The sequence below is a fragment of the Pipra filicauda genome, unplaced genomic scaffold (assembly GCF_003945595.2).
Source record: "Pipra filicauda isolate LSUMZ 115617 unplaced genomic scaffold, ASM394559v2 scaffold508_size1329835_pilon, whole genome shotgun sequence".
In the NCBI taxonomy this organism is placed as follows: Eukaryota; Metazoa; Chordata; class Aves; order Passeriformes; family Pipridae; genus Pipra; species Pipra filicauda.
In genome coordinates, this window is record NW_024104652.1 from 77458 (window position 1) to 89900 (window position 12443).

At 43.0% G+C, this 12443-nt stretch overlaps 1 protein-coding gene across 1 annotated transcript in view; it reads left to right on the top strand.

Annotated features, from left to right (window-relative positions):
• Window positions 1-12443, top strand: part of PELI2 (pellino E3 ubiquitin protein ligase family member 2) — a 64979-nt gene that overhangs the window by 45718 nt on the left and 6818 nt on the right. Inside the window, exon 3 of the mRNA XM_027719738.2 lies at window positions 10074-10175. Coding sequence (XP_027575539.1) covers window positions 10074-10175 — 102 coding nt within the window. The remainder of the gene's footprint in view (window positions 1-10073; window positions 10176-12443) is intronic.

Here is a 12443-nt window from a genome sequence, read left to right on the forward strand (position 1 = left end):
ATACTGAAATTTCCCCCAGTCCCTTATTCCACGCCGAAGCTGGTAAATACACAGAGATGCAGAAGTCAAATACGTGGCTTTCAGCTGAACCTCCCTGTTCTAGTGTCGAATGTGTTTTGTGAACCTGGATGGCAGAAGTTTTGGAGCGACACCCAGGGACAAAACATTGTGATAAATGAGTCCTAAATTTGGTTGTAAACACTTTGTTTACTCAGGTGAGTGACTGAGAGTGGCATTTGTACTTGTTGCTTTCTCACTGTCCTTAATTTTCAAGGTGGAATTGCAGTACTGGTTACCACGTGTTCCCAGAGCCATGCCTTCTCCTTTGGGAAGAGATGGGGGTTTTTTTCATTATTTTTTAACTTGGATAATTGGGATTAAAAAAGAGTTGGGAATTGGGACCAGCCTTGTTTTCAGTTCTACACAGATTCAGAGTTTACAGTCACTTATGTTTTGAAATGAGCTTGGCAAGTGCACTTGTAGAGAAGCTCCCACTTGTTAGCAAGTTGATTTTTCAGCTCCTGTGCAGCAGTGTAAATCAGGATTGCATTTTGACTGCTGTTTAGGGTATTATCTTGTTGACTTAAATCACTTAAGTACCTCAGTTAAACACAGTTCAAACAGAGCGTGTGTGTATTTTTAAATGTACTAAGTTGTGTGTAAGGAATGTGAGTAAGCCCCGAGCTTTACACGGGAAGATTCTTGGTGACCTGTATCAATAAGAACCGGGAAGTTAGAAATATTTTGTTTACTTCATACTCACAGGACTGTAAAGAAACCCAAAGTGATCGTTTTCCACAGCGAGATGTGTGGTATTAACATATGCTATTTCTTTTCCTGGAGTATTAAGGGTACCGAGGGGTCAGATCTGTCCTTTTCATCCTTGTAGGAGGCAGATCCTACACACATCCCCTGCTCTGCCTTCTCCCCTCGGATCTCTTGCAGTGAGGATGCTCTTTGAAACGTGGACTTAACTTGCTTTTCCCAAGAGCTGCTGTCAGTCATGTTTGTCCAGCTTGGTTCAACCAGTTGAACTATTCTGCAGTTTATTTATATATTTTTGTTGGAAGTCCCCATGAAAGAGATTTGCTCCAAAGTCCAGTTTTCAGTGACTTGGTGCAGTTCCTGTAGGAATCCCAGACCAGTAGAAAAGATCCTGGGTTTGTTCTGTCCAAGAGTGCCTTCTACCACTCTATAGTGTGATGTGTAGAAAGGAGCTTCTGCCCCTTGCTGGGTTTTATAAAATGCAACTGCTTTCTAGAAGCACTGAATGGCTTTTTGGCAAGAGGAAGTTTCCTTTTTTTTCCCCTCCTGAGAGAGTTTTGTGCAGCTGCTTTAACAGGTCTGTTAAGGTAACTGTCTGGAGAGCCTCTGGCTGCCTTAATGTAAAATTGACTTGTGTCAGATGCAGTTTATGGTTCCTGGGAGCTGTAGGATGATCTGCAGCCTCTCCCGGTGTTTTTATGTGCTCTCCTTTGGCAGGCAGGCCCAGATTGGTGCTCAGGGGTGCTTTGATTCACAGGAGCATTCACTGCTGATGAGCAGAGTGTACAAATCTTTCAGGCTGTGGATTGATAGAAGCCCTTGAGGGGACTTTTATCACTATATTTTTTTTTTGTCTGGTTTTTAGTTAAGGATTCTAATTTGTGGGTATTTTGTGTGCTTGGCATATCTAAATACATAAGCGTAGCCAGGCATCTGCTGCTTTTGTTCCTGATGTGTATAAGTGAATTGTAGACTGTTGGCACCAGAATGTTCAGTTACAAACACTGTTGCATCCTCCTCTAATTACTGATATTTTTGTGGGTGTGTCAAGAGTTTTGGGGGATGTGATCCAGCTGCAGTGACAAAATCATGTTTATGCCTTCATGTTTAAATCTATAGGCTTGTGGTCTTCCAGGAGAAATCCTTACCCTTAGTGAATAATGCCGGGAGTTTTGGGGTCAGAAGTTTTGTTTTCCAGAAGGTCACACGTCAGGGAAGGTTTCACTGGTCTCCAAAGAAGTATCTTAAGTCATTTGGTTGCAATTTGTGTGGACAAGTACATGGAAATCTAACCTGTAACACAGTGGGGGGGATCCAGAGCAGTTGTGATAAAGTGTAGCAGCAAAGTGTTTTGTCCAGAGGAGCATTCTGGATTTTGGGATAGATGGTTTATGCTTGGGGGTAGTTGGTGTATCTGCCACTCGGTGCCTCTGAGCTGTCTGTAGCTCTGGTCTGCTCAGGGGAGAAAATTCAGCAAGCTGACTGAAGGAGGAAGAATACAGATGATTTCAAAGATGGGCGAAAGATCACTTGTAATGTAATGTTACTGAACACGGACAGGAGAAAATGGAAGGAGAGAAGAAAGAATTCAAGGGTTAGAAAAGCAAAAAGGTGATACTGGGAGGAAAATGATTCACAGGTTGGTGAGGCAAAGTGTTGGTTCACAACCACCAAAGGTTTGTGATTTACAAAGCAGCTCCTGAGCTGCTGCATCACATGCCTGTTATATGAACTGGTGTCTGCTTTGAGCTGCTTTTACTTATTAAGGGGAACAACTTGGGTTGTTTTACCAGAGCTGGCCAGCAGTCCTAGGTATGAATGAGATAGGACTCTGCGCTGTGGCTGCAACAACGAGGATTTGGCCCCCTAAACTTCAATCTGTGCAATTTAACCAACACCCACTATGTGTTCTGAAGATGTTTTGAATGTTCATTTTTGTCTGAGGAGTAGCCTGCTCCACATTCTTCTCTGGAAAGTGTCTGTCAGCCCTGACCTGGCTTTACAGGATCTTATCTAGAAAAGCTTCTGAGAGTTTTGCCTCCTTACTTGCTCCAGTCCCCAAACCAGAGAGAATGGCCCGTTTTGATGCTGCTTCTGGAGAATACACGTGTGGTGTTGGCTGGTTGTCTAAAACTGCACACCCAGGCAGGTTCAGCAAATGCAGACAATGGTTTGACATCTGCCTGTTGAGTCCATAAATGGTGAATTGCTCAAGTGGTGGCACAGCCCCACGTGTGCACTCGGAGCAGATGGCTCTGATGTGCTCCAGACAAATGTGCTGTCCCTTCTGCCCCCTCCAGGCACCCAGCTCGGCAGCACAGGGTACATGGAACAAGCTTGGGAATGCTCAGAAAGCCATAAAAACTTGGAGTGCAAATAAACCAGACTATGTTGAATTTGTTTCTGTGTAGGCACTGAGCCTTGAATTTTGGGGGATGATCTGCATTGTTGAAGAGAGGTGGGTGACCTGCAAGTCACATGTGTCAACTCCTTTATTGTGACAGGGATTGCAGACAGTGCACAGTTTTAAAGTGACAAAATTTAATTTCTTTGTGGTGGCACATTTCTTTCCTCACCTGCAGCTACTGACTCTTGCTCTCTTTTGACCATTTCCTAACACTCATTTAATTGTCAGGAGAATATTGACAATAATTGATGAGAATGAGAATAATATCTGAAATATTAGAGACAGACAAGGTATTAACTGATATTCCAAAATGTTGTTCCAGTTGTAATGTAGACAGGTTTTATAAGGGAAGGAAGGGAGAACATGGAAGAATGGGCTTGTATGGAGCTGTGCAGGAGGCAAATGCAGAATTAAAGAGCTGTGATTCTGGTTGGTACAGATATTTCAGCCTCTCCTGGAGGACATGAAACCCATAAGGTTTCCGTAATAGTCTCTTATTTTCGTTGCAAAAGGCTAGAGGAAAATGACATGTAATAGCTGTATTAGCAGCAGCCAGAGGTCAATGTGAATTTAGTGAAATGCAGTGCTAGAGGAGCAGTGATTCTGGACAATTGCTGTTGGGTTCAGGTTGAGACAGAGTAAAACTGCAAACGTCTTTTAGTTAATGTTACATGAATTGACATTTGTCTTGATTTGCTGGGAAGCTTCCCAAGTGGGCGCACTTTTCTGATGTGGGTAAAATATCAGTGTCTCATGATCATGAGCTTCTGTTGTGTTTTCTTTATGGTAACTCAATGTCTGCTGATTCTGGCAGCCAGTCTGTCCAAAAATCCAGTGGGAATGTGATGTGTTCTTTGCTTTTAAAGGCTTCCTTCCTTGCTGGCTAAAGCTCCCTTTTAAGTTGCAAGATCTTTTGTCTGACATCCCTGAGTGTTTCTTGTGTTCTCTCTTTGTAAAAGAAATCGAAGGCCGGCAGCCAAGTCCGAGAGCATTTAACTCATGAAGGCTCTGCTGTCATTAATTTTGGACACGTCAGTGTGGTGTGGGTCAGCCCGACTGCCAACAAAGAGAACTAAAGTGTTCCCATAAATCACTTGATTGTCCTAATCCAACCTAATTAACTAAACTAAAACTCCCATTCTGACGGAGCGGCCCTTCCTGTGAGACATCTGCCTCTTTCTTAATGGATTTTAGCCTTTATTTCTGCACGAGAGTTGGGAGCCATAATAACATTAAGTCCCTCTCCCGATCTTTGGGGAGTTTGCCTGGCACAAGGGAATGGTTTAATTTTAAATTTCCAAATGCATAGATTTTTTTTTCCCCCTCCCCTCTTCTTTCCTTGGAAACATGGTTTGCAAGCCAGAAGGAAGCAATAAAATCTCTATTTCTAGAAGTGGATTAAACTTGTTCCCTGGAAACCTTGTAAGCAGCAGCCTGAAGGCTGTGAGAATTTTGGGATGTGCTTCTCTGGTTCGTTGACACGCTCCTTCCACGGGAGATTTGACTTAATAGTGTTAAGTTGATGTAATCGTGCTGTGAGCTCCTGACCTGCTCTTGAACTCTGGGGCTGGGGATGACTCAGGGAAATGAGCCACGTTGTCAGCGTGCAGGAGTTTGCTGGATACACCGGGAGATGCTCCTGGATAGGGAACATCTGGCTGAGGGCAGAGGTGAAGTCTGTGTAGGAGCTAAAGGTGGACATTCTGATAAAACAGCCACCTCTGCTGTCAGGGTTAGGAGAGAGGGGACACTGGTGCCACTCAGTTGGTCACGCAGCCAATCTGCTGAAGATTTATTAGTTTTATTATTATTTTAGTTATTATTATTATTATTATTATTATTGTTACCTTTATTATTATTTTTATTTTTGTTCCCTCCTTTTTTTATACTTACGCTAAAAAAAGAAACCCCAACCACTAGGAAATACCGGTTTTAAATATAACCATTGTAAATTCTTACTTCCTTTATCTACAAGGTGTTTTTATACTTGGGGTGAGGTTATTCTTCTTTCTCCCTTCTTGGAATGAAGGCACCCACCTTCCCACCAGTGCAGAGCACAGATTTGGGGTGGGCTGTGATATTCCAGGGTTTCACAGCGTTGCTGCTGGGAAAGCAGGTTGTGTTTGATCTCTGTTTGATCTTGGCTCCTCGGAGACCCGACAGATTTGTAAGTCGTAGCCTTTGGCTGCTGCTTTGATTGCCGGGGCAAAGGGCTGCCACGAGGTTTTTGTTCTCAAAACGCAGAGAAAAGGGCAAGAATGAAAAAGTGTGTGTAAGGAGGCAGGGGAAAAACCAGGGCCGAGTGTACTTCCAGCCAGCAAGGAAGGATATAAATGCAAACTTGAAAACTAGCGAACTTGAAAAGCGAAAGAAATCAAGAGTAATATTTGCTTAGGCCATGTTGTTGTTGTTGGGGGGTGGGCTGGGGGCCTTCTCCTTTCAGTCTCTGGTAACATGTGGCAGTTTGGACCCGAAATCACCAGACCACAAATCTGGAGGCAGTGGGGGAGCTGTGTGGGGTTTGCCTTGGGCAGGGGGGACGAGAGGAGTCTTCCTGCTTGGCTTAACTGTCCCCCAGCTGGAAAACCTCGTGGAGAGGGATGGATTGTTGTGCAAACATCAGCTCTGTCTTGGAAAGATGCTGGGGAGATCTGTCCCTTCAAAGTATGGCACCTCAGGATTCCCCCTTCCTTTTCTTTGGCGTTTGGACTTTTTTAAATCCCTCAGTGCCAGTGTGGACATGGAGTCACTAACAGTGGAATTATTCTGGAGGAATCTCTTTATTTGTTCCCTCTATTCCTGCACAGGGTTTTTGTCAGTTAATCTCCACTTTCCTATCTGTTTCCTCCAAAGGGAATTGCTTGAATTCAGCAGCTTGAGACAGTTCACCATATAAAACAATCTGTCGTTTTATGGCTGAATTAATCCAGCAGCTGAATAATTCCAGGCTGTATCTCCCCACCAGCATTCCTAAAACACAAGAGGTGACATGTGCTTTGGATTTGCTTGCCAGGCTCAGGCTATATATATTAGTGAGGCTTTTCTAGAATTTGGGAACTAAGGGTAGTTTTGTGTTTGTTTTTTTTTTTTTTTCCTGAATTTAATGTATAATTTTCATGAAATCTCAAAGAACCTAAAAGACAGGAGCAAACTGATCTCAAATTAAGCACATGGCAGAGTAAAGGAGCCCAAAATGCTGGAAGTGTGTCTGAAGGAAGTGTTGTCTTCCACAGCCACTTGAGTGGAACCACAGCCCTGGGATTTATGGTTGGATATGATGATTTTAAAGGTCTTCTAGAACATAAATGGTTTTACAATTCCACACACCCAAGAGTTACAAGCTTTAAAAATACTCACTGTTGCTGCGGTGGATTTTGGCAGCCTTGGGGTGGAGGTGAAAAGGCAGAGGTAAAGTTTAGTGCCAGATGTTGGTTCTTTTGTGTCTTAATTCCTGCCAGAAAGTTGGATGTGGTGTTGTCCAGCCTGGACCTCTGAAGTTTTCTCCTAAAATCTGTGATGCTGCTCTGGATCCTGAAGGGTCAGGGCTCTTCTCACTACTTCAGTGACCACAGCAGGGCAATTACATGACAAGATCAGGGGGTTTGGGGAGGGAAATCCTGCTGCCAGGAAAAAAAAAAAGTCTGGAAATTTGACTGCTAAAAGCAGTTAAAAAGGCAAACTCACTATTGGTTGCTACAAACCAGTTTTAAGGGGGTTGGTGCAATCAGTCTCCAGGCTCTTTTGGGACTTGCAGTAGTGTGGTTCTGTTGTACCTCAAGCTGTCAAAAATCCTTCAGGATTTGCCTGTGTCTGCATTCCACTCAATACTGTTTTATTAGGATACTAAACTTTCACTGCTTTGTGTAGTTCCTGAAATACTGTTGGGGTTTTTTTTGGGTTTTTTTTTGTTTTTTTTACTTATAAGTGGCCAATTGCTTTGAGACCAGCACTTAAACCGCCTGTAAAGTGTCTTTTGAATTGGTGCTGAGCAGACTGTGAGAGCACACAAATTGAAACATTTCTCATAATGTTCCTGGGATGGTTTTTTTCCTCAAAATGATTACACAATTCCAGGAAGTTAAATGTAGCATTCCTCACTGAAACTAACTGGGTTTAAATAGCGGAAAACAAAGAGGAGAGGAAGTAGATGAGGGAAGAAAGTCGAGAGGGGAAAGGAGCACACAGAAAAGATTGTCCTACCCTGGAATTTCAGAGGACACGCTGACCCAAGTCACTATTATTAACATACCTAAGTTTTAAGCTCTGCAGGCTTAGGACATGACCTTACTAAGGAATTCTGGTTGTCTTACTATTTCCCTCTGTTTATTTCCATCAGACCTTAAAACTTTGAGTTTTGGGTCTTGCCAGAGCTTCCATTTGATGCAGGAGCTTCTCTGACAAGCTTAGGGCACACATCCCTGCCTGGGAATTTTGTCCTTCATTGTATCCCAGCTGCAGCACATTTCTGTGGGAACGAAGGAAATCTTGTGCGTGAAAGCTCTTCCTTTCTGACGTTTGAAATGGCGATATCTGGTAATACAAATATAGATTTATTATTGCCATGTTAAGCTGAAAACACAAGGTGTAAGGGTCTCCTGTTTATCACTTTATTTCCTTTACATTCTAGGAACACCTGAGGGCTTGAGATCCCCTTGATAGTTGTCAAGTGTGCATAGAGAATAAAAACTTTCCATACACACTCCAGAGTGTCCCAGCAGGTCACAGCAACTGTGACTCCATCCAAATTGCATCTTGATGCTGTTTGTTCTTGCAGCATGCTGTGTGTGCCAGCATAATGGTCATTGCAAAACACTATAAATAGGCTGGGAAATTCAGAATCTGCATATCACCGATTGCCAAATATGTTTGCATGACTTTTCAGCTGTTACAAGTCTTGGAACAAAATCAGGGAAGCTATGTCTTGAAAGTTTTAAGAAAAGAAAATACTGGGAAGGGACTGGAAAAGGATGTCTTGCCTAATCACAGAATGGTTTGGGTGGGAAGGAACCTTAAATATTGTGCAGCTCCAACGTCCTGCTGTGGGCAGGGACACCTTCCACTAGACCAGGTTGCTCCAAGCCCTGCCCAAGCTGGCCTTGAACACTCATCCTGTCTCCACAGCAGAGCTGCTCCAGCCCTCTGATCATCTTTGTGGCCTCCTCTGGACTCGCTCCAGCAGCTCCATGTCCTCCTTATGTTGGGGACCCAGAGCTGGAGGGTGGCACTGCAGGAGGGGTCTGACCAGAGTGGAGTAGAGGGGCACAATCCCCTCCCTCTCCTGCTGCCCACGCTGTGGGATGAGCTCAGGACACATTTGACTTTCTGAGCTGCCAGTGCACATTGCTGGGTCACACTGAGCTTGTTCAACAAACACCTCCAGTCCTTCTCCTCAGGGCTGCTCCCAATCCGTTCTCCCCCTAGCCTGTGTTTGTGCCTGGGATTGCCCTGATCCAGGTTCAGGTGCCCTTGGCCTTGTTGAACTTCATGAGGTTTGCATGGTTCCACCTCTCCAGCCTGTCCCAGGTCCCTCTGGATGCCACCCCTTCCCTCACCGCACAGCTCGGTGTCACCAGCGAACTCGCTGTGACTCCATCAATCCCACTGTCCCCGTCTCCCACAAAGATGTTAAATCCTTTTCCTCCAGGTGTCATCACCTAAGCCCAACTCTTTAGCAAGTGTTGGAGCTGCTGAGAGCTTTCAGCAGGAGGTGTGTTGTAAAAGCACCTGTGGTGTTGTAAATGCAGGAGGTTTGCAAGAGAACAATCCTTCCATTATGTGTTTTCAATAATTCTGTCTCAAATTACCCTTGCTAACCCTTGGTAGGCTTTTAGTATGCACATAGATGTTTTTAATACCTCCAGCATTCAGAAAGATTTTTAATGATTTGTTCAATAATTGATGTGGCTTTGGCATAATTTAGGCTTTTGTGAGAGATGGCAGACAGATGAGTGGAATATATTTAGTTGTTTAGTTTAATCATCCCTGTCTGTGAATTCCTTAGGTGAAAAGCAGTATGAAGGAATGGAGCAAGTGAGAAACCTCTTGGAGAAAATTATCCCCTCAGATGAAAGCTGCAGAAAGCCTTAATTAACCTATTAATTCACTGCTTAAGTGTCTGCAAAGTGTTTTCTGAGCAGTAGCACTCATTACCTTTCAGAATTGTGTGCAGTTATATGGACCTTATATTTACATCTGTATCCCTGTTAGCCAATAGATTTAGTTTCTCAGCTCTTTTCCCTTAATCTTGGTAAGATACAGCAGAAAATAGGAGTTGTCCTGTTCTAGTCTTCTTTTAAATATTGAAATACTATTTAGTCTTTGATGCTAAATCCATATCTATAACTAGTTTACTTTGACAGGTAGTAAGAAGTAATGTTCCTTTAATGAGGAAAAAACCCCTTGCAAGTGCTTGGGTTTTGTCACCATTTATATAAAATTGTTAGGCTGTTTCTCATATAACCAGAAATTTACTTAATGGTAATGATATCCCAGAAATCCTGGCACTTTTAACTGGAAATCAGTTGGGTTGCTCACTTACCTTAAAAACAAACCAACCAAAACTCCCTAAACCCCAAGTCTGTCCTAGGTTACAAATTGATATAAAGGTTAGGAACTGAATATAATTTCAGAGGGAGAAGGTGTTTGGAGTCTAAACTATAAAAATGGTAAGTATTGGGTCCTTCTGAACTAGAAGCAAACAAGTGCAGCTTGGGCTTTTCCATTAAAAACAAACCAGAAAGATCCCATTGTGTGTGTTTACCCAGCCTTGTAATAACATGTCACGATACACTGCTCTTCCTGATCGCAGCAAAGGTGTTTATGCAGCAAAATGAATTTGATTACAGTATTTTTGTGTGTAATGGACATCTCTTTTTATTGTTGTTGTTGTTTTATTCATCAGGCAATCAGCTCTAAAGGTCAGCACAGTATCTCTTTCACATTGTCCAGGAATCAGACAGTTATAGTGGAATATACTCATGATAAGGACACAGACATGTTCCAGGTAAGACTCTGCAATGCATGGATTGTTGTTTTAAAAGCACAGTTCTGGGTATTCTCTGTGATCTGTGGGTTTTCCATGGTCTAACCCACCTGCTTTAATATGAGAGCACTTTGAAATTTTGCTTTATTTTGCTCTTCTCAAACCCATACCAGCATCTGTTAATGTCCTTACTGACTTACTGCTCCCACTGTACTCTGCTTTTCCTCCAAAGACAAATAGTACTGCCTAGAAACGTGTGCTTGTTTGGATTCATGAATAAGCACAAAAATACACCCACCACCCTCCCATGAATCAAGTAGCTGGAGTGAAAAGGAGGTAGATAGGAGAAGGACATGGGATGGGAAGTAGGAAGGTAAAAGAATGTGGGAACTGTGCCCTAAAGGAGACAAAGCAGTGATAGAAGGATAAACTGTTCCTGAGGGGTGTGCAAATGTCTCAGGTGGTGTAGGGGGCTGTGCTGAGTTTCTCTGACCTACCATCTCTTAGCCAACATGTGTTCACTCTCCCCTGTTTGCATTTGGGATTTTCTGCAGCATTTAACATCTGGTAACCTGAGTTATTTCCTTGGGCAATGATTATTTTTATATATAATTAGGGAGCAGAAATCCTGTACGAACTTAGACTTCAAACTTGGGGAAACCCAAACACACACACACAACCTTTTCTGTTCTGGACTGATCAGATCTGTCTTGTCTGTGACTTCTAATCAGGGCATCTCCTCAGGAATCATTATCCCTTCTCCTCCAGCCTTTCATATTTAGGGGGGGTCAGCCCTCGAGTGCTGTTAACAGAAGAAGAAATAGCTCTTTCGGGGTGTCTTTGCCTCTCGTGGCTTCTGTGTTTTGCTCTATATTAAATTTTCCCAATGTGACTGGAACTGTTAGGTCCAAATAGGAATTGATTAAAACCCCTCTTGTTCATTTGGTGCAGGATGAAGGATCACACACTCAGGGTGAACTGAAATAGCTTTTTTTTTTTTCTATGTTTTCTAGTAAAAGAAAAATGTCCCCCATCCTTTTGGGTTACTGTGTGATACTCCTTTATTTCTTGAGTGACTCCAATGAAATTTTTTCCTGTGTGTAAATTTTAAAAAGCCATTTTTGAAAGCTGGAATTTTTTACACTAAAATAATTAATAAAGAGTTGCAGAACAGCTGCTTTTCTGGGTGTATTATACATGGACAGCTCTTCTCTTGATTGCAGACTGTCCTGGTGGTGGTTACAGCTTTTATTGAGGGAGTTAAATCACAGGTATTGATAAGGGTTAAGGCTTCTGTATTGTTATAGGTCCTCTTTTCAGTGCAGTCTGTTTCTTCTGTCTTGAGATGTGTAGATGGTCATGTTGTAACTTCCAAGTGCTGTTTCCTGGTTCATATTTCCACTCCCTGCAGCTGTTCCCTGAGGATTGCACTCCATGCACTGGCCTGGAGGGGCTGGTGAGACAGGAAACAGGAATTCTCTGGTCGACTGTGGCAATGACTGGCTGCTGAAGTGATGCCAGACAGCAGCTTGGAGAGGTTTCCATTATAAAAACAAGCCATTAGATTTTAATTATTCCCAGTAATCTGATTGTGGGCAGTTGGAGAGAAGTTACTTGAGGAGTGTTTTGTGCAGCCCTGTGGGATGTGATGACAAGTTACGTGTCTGTTGATCCACAGAGTGAAGTTTTGTTGTTGATCAAGCATCACTTGGATAGTCAATCTTTGGAATTCACTGTTTTCTTTGCAAATGTGTGTTTTCCTGGACTGTGTGGCACACTAAGGATGCAGAAGTTGAAGAGGGAAGGATAATGCCTGGACCACAGGATTATCCTGAGCATGGAGGCCCCACTTTGATGCTGTTAACATGTATTATCTTGGGCAAATCACTTGGCTTTTTTCAAATCTCCCCTGCTTCCCCCTGTGCAATGGGATGGTTGCACTGCAGGAGTTCCCCAGAGTAACCCCAGGAAGGAATGTGAGAAGCTTGGAATGGTGGTTGTAACATTTTAGTGAGGGAGATCCAAAATGGGCAAAGGGAATGCCAAAACTCAGGTACCATTTTTAACCTGTGTGGACTGAATCCATAGAGTTAAAGCTGATTTCCTATGAAAATGAGGGAGATTCACAGTTCACAAAAAAGCTGTCACCTTTTTTCCTTCATCCACTTTAAGGGTCTGTTATCAGTCCTTTTCTTTGAAGGAAAATGTGAGAAGTGTTGTGTTGGTAACTTGTAGTCTGTGGTTTTACCGGAGACAAACAGGAAAACTTGGAAGATTGCAAACTCACAA